General features: G+C 38.5%; 1 protein-coding gene across 4 annotated transcripts in view; it reads right to left on the reverse strand.

Annotated features, from left to right (window-relative positions):
- CAMSAP2 (calmodulin regulated spectrin associated protein family member 2) overlaps positions 1-13,927 on the reverse strand; it is a 452,998-nt gene that overhangs the window by 116,011 nt on the left and 323,060 nt on the right. For all 4 annotated transcript variants that reach the window (XM_069231424.1, XM_069231423.1, XM_069231426.1 and 1 more), the window contains one exon: positions 12,659-12,749. In XM_069231424.1, coding sequence (XP_069087525.1) covers positions 12,659-12,749 — 91 coding nt within the window. The remainder of the gene's footprint in view (positions 1-12,658; positions 12,750-13,927) is intronic.

Raw genomic sequence — 13,927 nt, forward strand, 5'->3', positions numbered from 1 at the left:
GAATCTAACAATGACAGTAGTACAAGAGACATTGGAGTCTAAAGTGGGTAAGGACACAGACTTCTCAGAAGGTGAAGGCATGAGTGCCTCATTTGGAAATAAACCAAATGGTGATTTTCATGAGTACCAGTTAATTCGCAAAACTTGGCAGAGAACACCACAAAGGAACAGGCCACCGGAAGCCAGAAACATTGAAAAACAAAGTGGGGCTTGAGAAATATTTGAGAAAACCCAGATCCGGGAACATCGTGTGTAACCAGGAGAAAATGGGAAAATAATTGATACACAAAAACAAGCTAACTGCTATTAATTTGACTGACAGAGTATTTACAAAGGCTGAACAATCAGTTTTGCAACCTGGAGTGACATTTTGCCATACCATGAGATTCAACTTCGCACAAACGTTAATCAACATGTTTAAATTCCTCAGAAAGCGAAAGCTTAGTAAACATAATATGCTGAAAGGAAATAAAACTCAGCTCAACTGGCAACAATGGATACATGACAGACATCATAAAGGAGGAAGATCTTCCAACATTACTTAGTTTCTAACAGGAACTACCCTTCAGCCGGCAAGAGAAACACACCACATTAATTAAGACCTTGGGACAAACTGGAATATTTCAGTGTAGCAGCTAAAGTGATTTTAAACCTAAATCAAAATATCTACTACAAACTCCACATGATGCAGTGGGCACTTTTCATGAGGTAGTCACCAAAGAGCTGAAAAATAAAAATTATCAAAAATAAGAACATAAATTGTTAGGTGACTAAAGGTCAATGGCAAGCAGTAGAAAATTTAGGAAATTACAAAACCATTGCCATCAAACCTTCAGATAAAGGAGGGAATGTAGTACTGCTAACCAAAGAATATCACCAACACGAACACTGTGGCAACTAAGAGAACATCAGTGCTACTAGCCAATCTCAAAAGAAGTGTACCTGACAAACATAGGGAGGTTCTATGATCTACTGGATGAATGTCAATACAAGAGAATGCTTGACATGAAAATTTTTGAAATGCGATAGTCCGCAGACTCAGACAGTTTATCATTTGCGTAAAATACACAAACATTCCACATGCCCTCCTGGTCGTCCAATAATTTCATCAAAGGCCAGTCTGTTGGAACATACCTCTGTATACATTGATCACTATCTTTTAGCTTTTGTTTGGAATTTAAGTTCCTACATACGAGACACTAAAGATTTCCTGAAATGGATACAGGATGTAGTATGAACACTACAGACATTGCAAGTCTATATACAAGCATTGACAACAAAGAAGGATTAACAGCCATAGAGTTTTTCTTGAAGAGCAGAGCTCTAAAATATTTAAAAAACTACAGACAGGTACATGGGATGGCTATGGGCACCTGTTTCGCCCCCAGCTATGCAAATTTATTCATGAGCTGGTGGGAGAAACAGGTGGTCTTGTCAGAAGAAAATTATCCTTGGACTGACAATGTGATATTATGGATGAGGTACACAGGTGACCTCTTTCACATTTTGAAGGGGATCAAGATAGAGCAAAAGAGTACATTCAAAAATTGAATAACAACACATCCAATTTGCAATTCACAAGTCCCATTAGTCCCCTAGAGGTCACTTTCTTTAATTTTAGGGTATTCATAATGGATCAAAAGGTCTGTACGGCGCTACACAGAAAATCCACAGCTGGAAATTCTCTTCTGCATGTGCATTGTAACCATCCACAAAAACTGAAGCGGAGTATCCCCTATGGGGGGGGCTCTTTCAAATAAAACACAACTGCCCAAGGGATATAGAATATAATATAGTGATAGATGATAATACTAAAAGATTTAAATCACAAGGGTATCCAACCAAAATCTTTAATCAAATAAGGGCAAAGATTGACCCTATGTAAAGAGAGGTTTTGTTACAGGAGAAATTTAAGGAAGAAGAGATACTCACGATCAGACTGATAACAGATTTCCCTGAGAACGCACCAGTCTTCCAAATTTTATGCAAAAGTTGGCATATCCTCAGGTCAGACAAAATCTTAGGCCCAACTATTTCAAGTCACCCATTAGTGACCTACAGACGAAGTACCTCACTCAGGGATTTACTAGCACACAGCCATTTTGACACCAAGGCCAGTACATACAATCAGGAAATAGGAGGGTTTTACCCCTGCAATAAATGCATGGCATGCAAATTTAGCAGGAAGACTAAAGAATACAGTATACTAGGACAAACAATACCTATACGTATACAACATACTATGGTATTGAACACTAATTTCACAATTTATTGCTTGACCTTCCCATGTAGAAAATAAGTCATAGGTAGTATTGTACACCCCACAAAGAAACTAATTTTAGAACACACGCGTGCATGCCCAGTAGCACAACATTTAGAACTATAACATAATAGCAACAGAAACTTATTCAGTCATTTCTGTATAAATCGGGTACCATTAAGAGAACATGGAGGGAACATAATTCTAGTTTTGAGAAGTCTAGAGTCAACATATAATTAATTAATTTGCAAACTAATACACCGAAGGGCCTTACCAGTGATAAGGAATTAGCAACTCACCTTGGAGATTAAACATAACAAGTTGTTATAATTTAGTTCCAAGTGTTTCAAACATACCATCTGAATATTTTGTGCAAAAGGACGACAGTTAGCCCATTCAGGGTGCAATTTTGTGTATTTTACATGTGCACTTTGCCTCTGATGTACTTTTGTTTCAATATTCTTTGCATTTTCCATACCAAAATGTTTTTATCTTTGAGGGAACAACAGGATGACAACAACAATAGAGTACATTTATGGTGAAATATCCATAAGCATTTTGCCTACATTTGAAAATGGCAGCCACAATGGAGTAAACGTAAACAAGGTTGCCATGGTTCCGTGCGATTGCAGGGGGGCTGTCAAATACTGGGAAAAAATATATAGTTACACCATCATTTATATATTTGTATATTATTTGATGTTGCCCTTAAACTTAAATGTGACAAGATAGATTGCTTGCAGTAGGAAAATGTTTAAGCCAATACATAGGCCACATTGTATAATAAATACAAGTATGACATTTTAAGGTGGCGACTCAAATCCTATTGAAGGCTTTGTAATATTATAATCCTATGTTCATGTTGGAATGAAATCTACCAATGAGAATGTGTTTAAGCTATTTAAAACTACACCTGTTTCACTGTGATTGCAACATTGAGAAATGCGCGTTGGCAAAATGGCGTTTGGGTGCTTAAACGAATAAACAGATGACTTTTTGACGCCACTATATATATGTGTGTATATATATATATATATATATATATATATATATATATATATATATATCATACAACATATATATATTCACTGGAAAAAAACAAAGGTTAAAGTAACGTTAGAGTCAGGTGAATTTGTCAGTCACAACATTAACATTTCGAGCTAAAAAAAAACTTCATCAGTTATATTTAGCAATGCTAACTATAACTTGTGCCCCCACCATGCACTGCTTATGTTCTCACATATGACATCACTCATGACATGTTCTAAGACATCATTTATTACATCACTGATGACCGTTATCGGCTGCCAGAACTGTAACTCACCCCAGGTCACATCCAGGGGGGCCTTTGAATCGACTGAGCACCAATTTTGCCCTGAAACAGGCTTTCGTTCAGCATTCACCCAAAAGGTCCAGAAGCAACATGGCAGCAAAACGCAGACAGCTTACCCCAAAGCCAAAACTGTGTTAAGCCCACAAATAATAAAAAGTAACTAAATATACAAAGCTCAAAAAGGACACAATGGGAGCATGATTATTTGCTTCTTGCCTTTATGAATAATTACTTAACTAACTTTAGCTAGTACCTGCGGCTGGGTTACCAACTACCATTAGGTGCAATAATAGTAATTGAACAGGTCTGCATTGTGCCATGACAAAAGCGAGAGGGCTACTTTAACTCAACCTAATCAAGAATGTTTGCTTGTACGGTGCCTGAGTAAAAAGGTTCTGTGGCGGGTTATAGAAAACCTGTGAGCTCTTATTGAAATAAATTGAGAAAAATACAAGGTCCACCCCACACGTGAAGCAGTGTATACTCTCTCAACTTTCTGTGAACTACATATTCTGCCACTGTCCTTTACAGTCCTACTGATAGCTATCACCACAACTTCATAACCTTACAGAGCCCAGTGCCACACAGTGATAACTGAAGAGGTAGAGTAGGAAATGAACATTGATCATATCGCTTTTAAGCATAAATTGTAGACATGGGGACACTGAGCACAATATGGCGGAGAATGAACCAAATGCAAAGCTGAAAAGACTAGAAGAAGATCCGCCCGACCCTAACTTGCTTATTAAAAAGCGCAACTATGATGATCCTCAAGAGATTAGTAGAGATGCATTACCTGGCTAGATCTACGAAAGAAAACACAGACAAATGCAAAATGAAATATACGCAATCAAAGCCGATATAAAACAAATTATTAATAAGAGTGCCAAAACTGAAGAGGAAATCAGTAATCTAGAAGATTCCAAAGTGAAATCCCACAAGGCCATCAACTCACTTAACCCCACAACCTTGTCTCTTACCAAAATGCTGTCCGCCCTACTGGACCGAGACAGAAAGGAGAACCTTCATATCTTTGGCATCCTGGAGGGTGCAGAGGATCCAGCTGGCCAATGTATACTGTTCTTAGAAAAATTGTTCCTGCAACACACGGACATAGGCCCATATTCATACTTTTTCAGCCCTGCATTTGTGTTGTTTTTTGACGCAAAAGCGGCGCAAACTTACAAAATACAATTGTATTTTGTAAGTTTGCACCTATTTTGCATCAAAAAATGACGCAAATGTGACACTAAAAAGTATAAATATGGGCCATAGTGCTTGATAAAGAATTGGAATTTGAAAGAATCGACAGAGTACCATCAATAAAATTCCCCAACCAAGCTTGTCCGCGACCAATTGTATGCAAACCATTACGCTATCAACATGTGGAAAAAATCCTAACTTCCATGAAGAAACACAACCATTCTCAATGGAAAAGAAACAAGATCTAGATCTCACAAATCTACAGCGGAGTCCAGGAAACGTTTCTTAACCTCTGACCAAGACGTTTGGCAATGAACTTCCAATTCTCTTTATTGCAGGACCAGCTAAATATGGTGACAATCCACGGCATTTAGCACATCTTTACTGACCATAACACTCTCTCAAAATTTCTGAACAACAAAGCAGAGATTGAAATGGATACCCCCTCACAAAAGTCTACAGCCCAAGTCAAAAATAATAGACTGATGCCAATTTCAACAAACAGTAAGTGTTTCCCAATAATGTCAGCCTAATTCATCATTTTTACTGGGGTATATTATAACCTTGGTCTATTTTACTAACATCTCTGCATTGTTTGTTCGATGCCTTAAAGTGGCACAACAGCGATATCATTGACTGACTATATTTAGCTTGGTACTGGCAATAGAATCCAGCTCCATTTGAACATATACATATGAAGAGATTCCAGTATAAACCGCCTTGCCTCACTTAACTCTACAACGTCCTATTATTGATTATAATGCTTGTATGCTTGCTCCAAACTCGACCCCAACTCTTAATGATGCGACCTTCATCATGGTTTAACCACGGCTGTTGAATGTTACTGCCTTGAACAACATGTATGTTTTAACATCGAGTTAGACAATATACATGGTGGTTATTTCCCTTGGTTGATGTATTGCTCTTAATGGAGTGTTTTCCTCCTTTCTCCATGCCTACTCCATACTTTAAGAGAGTGGGAGGGTGGGGCAAAGAAGAAGGGAGGAGTTTATTGAGCCTATGCTGTTCACCCTTTTGGGTTTTAACTGAAGCCACTTAATCTTATTTCAAGAAGAATGTTCTACCTTTCATGAGTAAGCTTCTTACACCTTTGACGTTCTCATGCATTCTTATGCATCTTTCAGTATAAGCTGATTGTCTCTGACTAATTATGCCTCTAGTCCTATATCTCAAACAATGTGTCCTAACTGAGACTCTATGATTGTTCGCTCTTAGTCACTATACACTTACACAGCATCACAATGCCCAAGCCGAGATCAGTGTGGTCCACACAGGAATCAAGAACCCCATAATACATACCTATGACATCCAGTAAACAGAACATAAAAATAGCATCACTGAACACTAAGGGTATCATTCACCCAGTTAAAAAGAGAAAATAATTGATTGCTTATACAAACTATGGGGCGATATCATCTTGCTTCAGGAAACATGAATATTTCATCACTTAAAAATAACCAGTTTAATGATGTGGCTTGTTTTGTTGGGAACAAAAATAAAGTCATAACTTTGATCTCAAGTACATCGGGCATAGAACTGGTCCACAACTTATTAGATAACCAAGGGAGATGGATCATATCACAACTTAATAAAACAATGATACATTTTTCATGGTTGATGCCTATCCACACACAGCGGTCGGCCCTGCCTGCTAGAGAGATCAATCTAACCAACTCAGTTCAATCCCAGAGAACACCATGATTATATTTGCAGGTGACTTTCCTAGACCCTGTGCTTGACAAAAATTCCCACTGTGCCTACCGACCACCAAAATTTCATAGCACATTAAAATGTCTCTATTCCAGATTCATTCTTATTGATACTTGGAGGTCACAGAACACCGATGTGAGAGACTACTCATTCTACTCGGCCTCACACAATTCAGACTCTCGCATTGATTATTTGATAATATCACATCACTCAATTAGTAATGTACACCAAAGGTCCATTGAACCAAGAATCACCTTCCTTCATTCCTGCATCTCTTTGTCAATATCAAGTACTTCCCATGACACAATACAAACGGTCTGGAGATTAAATGATGAGATTTGTAATCACCAAAAAAATACCAAACGAATTGAGGAAGCTATACAGAACTTCCTACTTGAAAATTACTCCTCTAACTTAACTAGATAGGAAGCACTAAAAGCTACTATAAGAGGGATATTTATCAAACTTAGATCTATAATGAAAAAGTGACAAATTGTAAACTATTAGAACTGGAAAAACAAATCCTAAACTTAAAAAAAACATATCTCCACTAGATCTAATTGCATCCTAAATAAGATAGTCAAAAGAAAATACGACTACAACAAAATATTAAGCACTAGAGCAGGCATCTGGGTCTGTAAACCAAAAAGCGTTAGACTATGTAATCCTTATAAAGCTGTGAAAACCCTGACTGCATAAAATACAAGTTACAAAGATAGACTAAACATAATGAAAGATAAAAATGGCCTTGCTCACATTAATTCAAATAAGTTTGCTGACATCTTTAAGGAATTATAAACTAATAATAACTCAGTAGATAAAACACTTTGTGACACATATGTTCACAATACTAATTTGTCTAAATTAACAGGTGACGAGATGAAATCGCTAAACGGCCCCATCTTAAAAGAGGAAATACTAAGCGCAGTTAAAAAGCTTAAATAGGGCAAAGCCCCGGACCTGAAGGGTATACCGCACAATTTTTAAAAACATTTTCCACTCGTATTATCTCACCATTATTAAAACAATTCACTCACTTTGCTAGCTCTAGTCAGGTCTTAGGCACATCAGCTGTGCGCCGCAGAGCTGAGCATTCGGCTCGGGCGAGGCCACGGTTCCTGTTTCCGGCGGCCGGGCGTGCCACGCCCCTTCTGTTCTATATTTCCTCGCATGAGGCCCTAAAATGGGCATGGAGCCTCGTTGAGTTCTGGGCGCAGTGCGCCCTCGATATTAGGCATGGGCATGCCTTCCGCCAACCCCTCACCTGATGCAGCCTGCTTCTTTCTTCTTTTCTTCTTTTTATCTTCTTTCTCCTTTTCTTCTTTCCTTATTTTTACACTTAGCAGCCATGTTCTTCTTTATCCCAGGATGCCTTTATTTTTCTCTGCATGCCTTGGGACCCTTTTCCAAAATGGCACCTTTCTCTATTTTCTCCTTTTATTCTTTCCCAATTCAATATGATGTCTTTCTTCTTCCTGTTGGTTATTTCCTGTTTTAGGGTATATAAGAAGTGTGATTCTTGTTCTCCTTGCACTGCAACACTTCCTTTGGTGGTGATCTTCGTTTTCGTTGTTTTTTCTCAATTTTTTTCCCTTGCTCGTTCCAGTTTCGTCCAGTATTGTTTTCTTATTTTTATTCCAGGGAGTTTCTGCTAAAGAGGTATTTCCCTTTGGAGTTTTTTCCTCTGTGACTCCTTCTGGAGGGCACAGACTGTCTTTTGGCGTTCCATCATCAGCAGCTCCGTGGCTACCAGAAGGGGCCGCCCTTACCTTGGTCAAGGCAGAACCTACAAGGATCAAGACCATTCTGCAGTTCCAGTTGGCTAGAGACATAAACGACGAGTAGCCTGTGACACCAGCAGAGGCTACCATAACTGTCATCCCAAAGGAAGAGCAAGATGTAATGCTTCCAAATAACTACAGGTCAATCTCATTACTAAACCTAGACTGTAAAATATATGAGATGATACTTTTGTAGACTACAAAATACACATCTAAACTCATACACCCATCATATGTTGGATTCTTAAAAAATGGACTATCCAATGATAATACAACAATACTATGCCAAGTCATTGAGAAAGCCAAATCCCTACTCACCCTCACAGCAGCTATCATACTAGACGGGGAAAAGAGTTTAATAAGGTAGACTAGTACTATTTACACTCTGTCCTTAGGAAATTTAATTTAGGTGAACAATTCATTAAAATGATAATGACGTCATACTACAAACAGTTGCTAAGGTTAGAGCTGGGGGTACAACTTTCAACTCTCTACAACAAGGGTCTAGACAGGGATGCCTATTTCCCCTTGCTTTAGAGCCATTCCTTCACAACCTAAGGGAACGTACAGGAATAACTGGTGTTAAATTTTGAAGTACAACTATACAAACAGCTGTCTATGCAGACAACATCCTAATAAGTATTATCGACGCTCCCTCCTCCTTAATGATGTCAATCAGAGAATTCTCCTCGGTGTTGGGCTATTCGCTCAATAAAGACAATTCTGAAGTTAAACTTCTAAAGAGCCATGGTTCTAAAGAAATTCTAGGAAACTCTGGCCTTGCATGGTAGCCTAATTCTATCAAATATTTGGGGATAGAATTTTCAAATAAGCTAATAGACACAATCAAACATGACAAATCGATCACACTCAAGAAGGTTAATAAATTCACTAGTATGTAAGTTATTTCATGGTAGGGGAGAGCTGATAACCTAAAAATGATGATCACCCCTATAGTCAATTACCTACCTACTACGCTCCCACTGAAGTCTTTCTTCTCATAATTGGTACCATTAACAACTTCTTATAGAACAATAGAAAAACACAAAAAAAACTTAGACTACTTAAAGAAATGGGTGATATAGGCCTCCCTAAATTTAGGAACTATCAATTTGCCTTCTCGTTTAAACAAGGTGTTAAATGGTTCATTAACAAGTCTGATAATACACCAATATGGGTGTATTTGAAAAAGTTAGGACTACAAGGAAAACCTATTCTTACATATTTAATAATAAATAAAAACACCCTATTCATTCTAAATACATCATTTATAATACCAATAAAGCTGTATTAAGACTGGACTGCTACTCTACAACAAGAATTCATAATTTCAATTTGTCCTCCCTCTGACACAACCAGAAAATTAACATCGACTAGAAACCAGCACTGTGGTCTGATTGGTCAAAGAAAGGTATCAATCTGGTCAAACACTTATATGCTAACACCTCTACACTCCCCTTCTTCATCTTACAAATGTGATATCCATTAGATGACCTAGACTTATACAAATTTCTAAAACTAAAGGTGTAACTATCTAGATATCCAGACTTGAGTAAGGACATATCTCTTCCTACCCTGACAGTTATCTTATATAAATGTGGTCATGTAGTTTCCAAAGTATACCAGCTGCTCTCACCAAAATAAACTAAACTACAATTACAAAACAAGCAAAATTGGGAATCAGAAGTAAGCAAAATGAATACAGGTTTTGCCACAGTAGTTCCTAGCACTGAACAAAACTACTTTGTGTGCCAATATGCTCCTGGTGGAAGAGCAGAATGTGATCACTCACAATAAAGCCAGCTGATAGATAGAGAGAAATAGAAGTTTAATAAAAACAAAATGTCTTTGTTAACGCTAGACATTATTACGGACTGAATTCTTAAAGAAAGTCCCAAAAGTGCACCCATGGTATATGTCTTTGAATTAGTGGCTTTCATGAATTCACAAGAACTTACAGAGTAGATCAGGAAATCGTACTTCTACAAAATATTTGTGAACTGTATTTTACACAAGTAAATATGCATGTGTGGATTCTCACATGTGAAAATCTATTGAGCATTTACAAGTTCACTTTCCCGCCAACCACTTTTTTCCCCAACCCTGGAAGAACTTCTACTTCTGCCACTTTCAGGAGTAAATTGCCAACCTTTCTCATTGTGGTAAAAGATTTGAGAAGAGCTGGTGAAAATCCATAAAACATGCAATTAGTAGGTTTGCAGACTCAATGGCATTCCAGCCCTGAAACTATTGCTTACTGCTTCCTCCAGCCCCAGTATGTAGATCTGCGGAAAGGTGGCAAAATAAGGAAATTGCTATAGTAGGGATTGATATTGTAAGTATTCAAACCCTATTATAGTAGTATCCCTGGAATAATCAGAGAGGCTATTATATAATGAGAATGCTGCCATAATTTGTCGATACACTACATGGCACCAAAAGGACAAGTAGATTTCTTTTTACAGGAAAAGTAGATTTAAGAACCAGCCTGTCCCACGGACAAGTCGATATATTAAATTCCAAACCCCTGGTAGTAGTAGCAAAACCTTTGGCTTGTATGTTGAGAATGCAGATAGGGATTGGGGGATTAGTAAAGGGGGAGTTAATCATATTGTTTCCCAGTATGCAGACAACACTTTGCTGTATCCAAGAGAACCAGACCAATCTGTGTCTGACTTCCTGTATTTCTTACAAGTACATAGAAGAATATCAGGACTCTACATCAACTGGTCCAAATATAGGATTTTTTTTACTAGGGAAATGGATGCACAATTAATGAGTTTCTATTTCTGAATTGGGGTGCAGAGTATTACACTAAAATACCAGGGTACAAGTATATTGCATAATAAAGATCCCTATAGTAGGTTGAACCTAGGATGATAGATCAAGTTCTAGGGGCATTTATCCCTTATGAAAATACTTGTGTGTGTGCTAATTAAAATAAAATGGTTATATTGCTAAACTATGTATATGCACTGCGGGGGAGTGTTTTGCCTGATAACACAGAAAACATAATGCAGAAAACATTCCAGAAACTGAATAGATCACTGATATTAGTTATATAAGTATACTTACCATTGTCAATGGTTAAGACAATGAATTTATGCTACCAGGACAAAATGTCTTCACTCTGGTGTACTGACAATTGATTGTCTATTACGTCTTATGGCCTGATTTAACATTTTCCACCTGCTGTTGCTTTAAATCTCCCTGTAAATCACCCTCATTTGCCAAAATGGCAGGGTAACATCTGAAAATGTAGTGTATTTCATCAAGGGGTGTGAGCATGTCTGCATGGGAGCGGGCATTTGAGTGGAGAATCAATAAAGTCTAAAGTCGACCATTGGCATCGGTGCTGGTGCAAATGCTGAAAGAAAATGTGGGCACTGCCAGTGTTCACAAATCCACTCCCAATCGCATTAGGAGGTACTTCACAATACATTGAGGATGCCACACCTTCTTTCACTGACAATCCTCCACCATGTTCAGGGCTTTCTTTAAAACCTTTTAGTTCCCAGGTAACTTGGTGGTCTGGTCAGTCTAAATAAGGTGCCTACTTCCATGTTAGAGGTTGATTCGAAACTTCGGCAGACCTGGTGAAGTTTCCACTGGTGGAACGTCTGCCCTCTGCCTCATTTTCAATATGGCAAATAGAGTCTTAAAGACACAGTTGGTAAATCTGCAATATTCTGTGTGATTTCCTGCTAGGGCCCGCATTTAAATCAGGCCATTAGTCTATCCAGCTGGGTTGACAGAATCAGGGTACTGAATGAAGGCGAATGATTTTAGCTAGGCAGAGAATTGCAAGTTGTCCCATACATGTAGGCTATTAGGAGATTTTTGTTTGGTACTGTCCTTTCGGAGAGCTTAAGAAAGTTTAGCAATGAATCACTTGCACTGTGCAAAGGTGATTGATGATGTGCTTTATATATTCTTTAAAATTGATTAAATAACTTTAAAAATCCAGATCATGGCAGAAGATGAAAAGGTGTGTGTGTGTGTGTGGGGGGGAGAAGCAATAATCTTTGCAGCCAGTATTCTGCTATTGCATCGTAGAGGGTGGGTGGAACCCTTGCCTGGCCACGTGACACGTGAGAGGTTGATAACAGAGGATCATAGTGAAGATATTGATTTACAAAGGTGTGTATCTTGGGCAAAACATGAATGTGTATACGCTGCAATAAGAAGAACATTCTCCTCTGGCTCAAAAGCTCAAGTGACTTGTTTAATTACAACTCATGATGACTACAATGATGAGTACAATTTTTTCATGATGTTAGGCTAACATTGCTAACTGAAATATCTAACATGATTTATTCACATGGGTTCAAAGGAAAAAACTGCAGTTACCTTGTGGGTCAATGGCGCAAGGCTGTACAAATGCAGGCTTCACAACTTCAAACCACCAGAAAAGTTCTGCCATGAACACCAAGTAGTTACCCTGGAAGACAAAACAACAGGTGCACATGAGAAGGGTTCACAAAGAAGATGAAGATTCCTCTATTCTGATGCAACCATTTATGGTAATAGCACTATGCTTATCAGTTACTTGCCATGTTTACTATGATATACTTTGACTCCTACTCTTCATGCCTTTCACCTTGAATCTCTGCCCATTCGCCCACTGAGCATGGACTTTGATTGTGCCTAACAGTAGGTGGGGGAGGCCCTCTGCCTTCTGCAGCTGCTCCAGACCCTACTTTCCCTGAAGTGCTTTTTTGGCCCTGGGGATAGGACTTACACTTGTTCACTCTGTCCTCAGTGGCCACATAACATAGTACTAATCTCACTGGTATGTGAGCACAGGAACTGTTCTTAGGGCAAAGTTCATGTCAGCTGCAATTCATATCCAGCAGATTATATGGCAACATACTTCTTATGAGATTGTCTCTCAACAAGTTACATTACACGTCCAGCTTTATCTTTGCACCTGTCACTGGCCATTCGGTCATGTCAGCATTATGTCACGATCTGTTCATGGGATGAGTAAAATACCTGCTGTCTCTGTCTGTCTAAGGGTGCGTGCACAACTCAAACTGTAATCTATTCTGCTATAGGATTTGTGCGGATGGTAGAAGAATGTAAATTAACAGTCCTCATTGAACATCCATCAGCTCACATCAAGGACACGTTCTTCGTTCTGTGAGAATCCCTCATGTAGACGTTTGTCCTTCTATTAGTTCCCTTGCCACTTTCTTCCGAAATGCAAGTTCTTAACTGGTACTATTTTGCCGATCATGTTGTTAAAGAACAATAAATCTGACTCTGAGGTCACAATTGATTATTTTGCCCCTACTAAATTTATATTTGATCCCGAGCCATGGAAAGAATACACCCCATCATGAGCGAGGATCTTGTAGGAGCACATATTAGAGCCCCCCTTTTATAAATGCTTTTAAATCAATTATTTTTTTACTGCCCTGTTACGTATTTTCATGTGTAGCAAGCCCACCCTAACTGTACAATCACCATCCAATCATCTTGCCTTAGGGACCAAATGTGTTATCACTTCTTTAACTGATTGCAGTATCTAACTCTCCTGCCTCACTGCTCGGACTGGAGCGGGCATCGCCCCCATGCCCAGTCTACCCTATCTGCTCCTGATACCATGAAGGGTAA

Source organism: Pleurodeles waltl, chromosome 4_2, assembly GCF_031143425.1.
Source record: "Pleurodeles waltl isolate 20211129_DDA chromosome 4_2, aPleWal1.hap1.20221129, whole genome shotgun sequence".
Lineage (NCBI taxonomy): Eukaryota > Metazoa > Chordata > Amphibia > Caudata > Salamandridae > Pleurodeles > Pleurodeles waltl.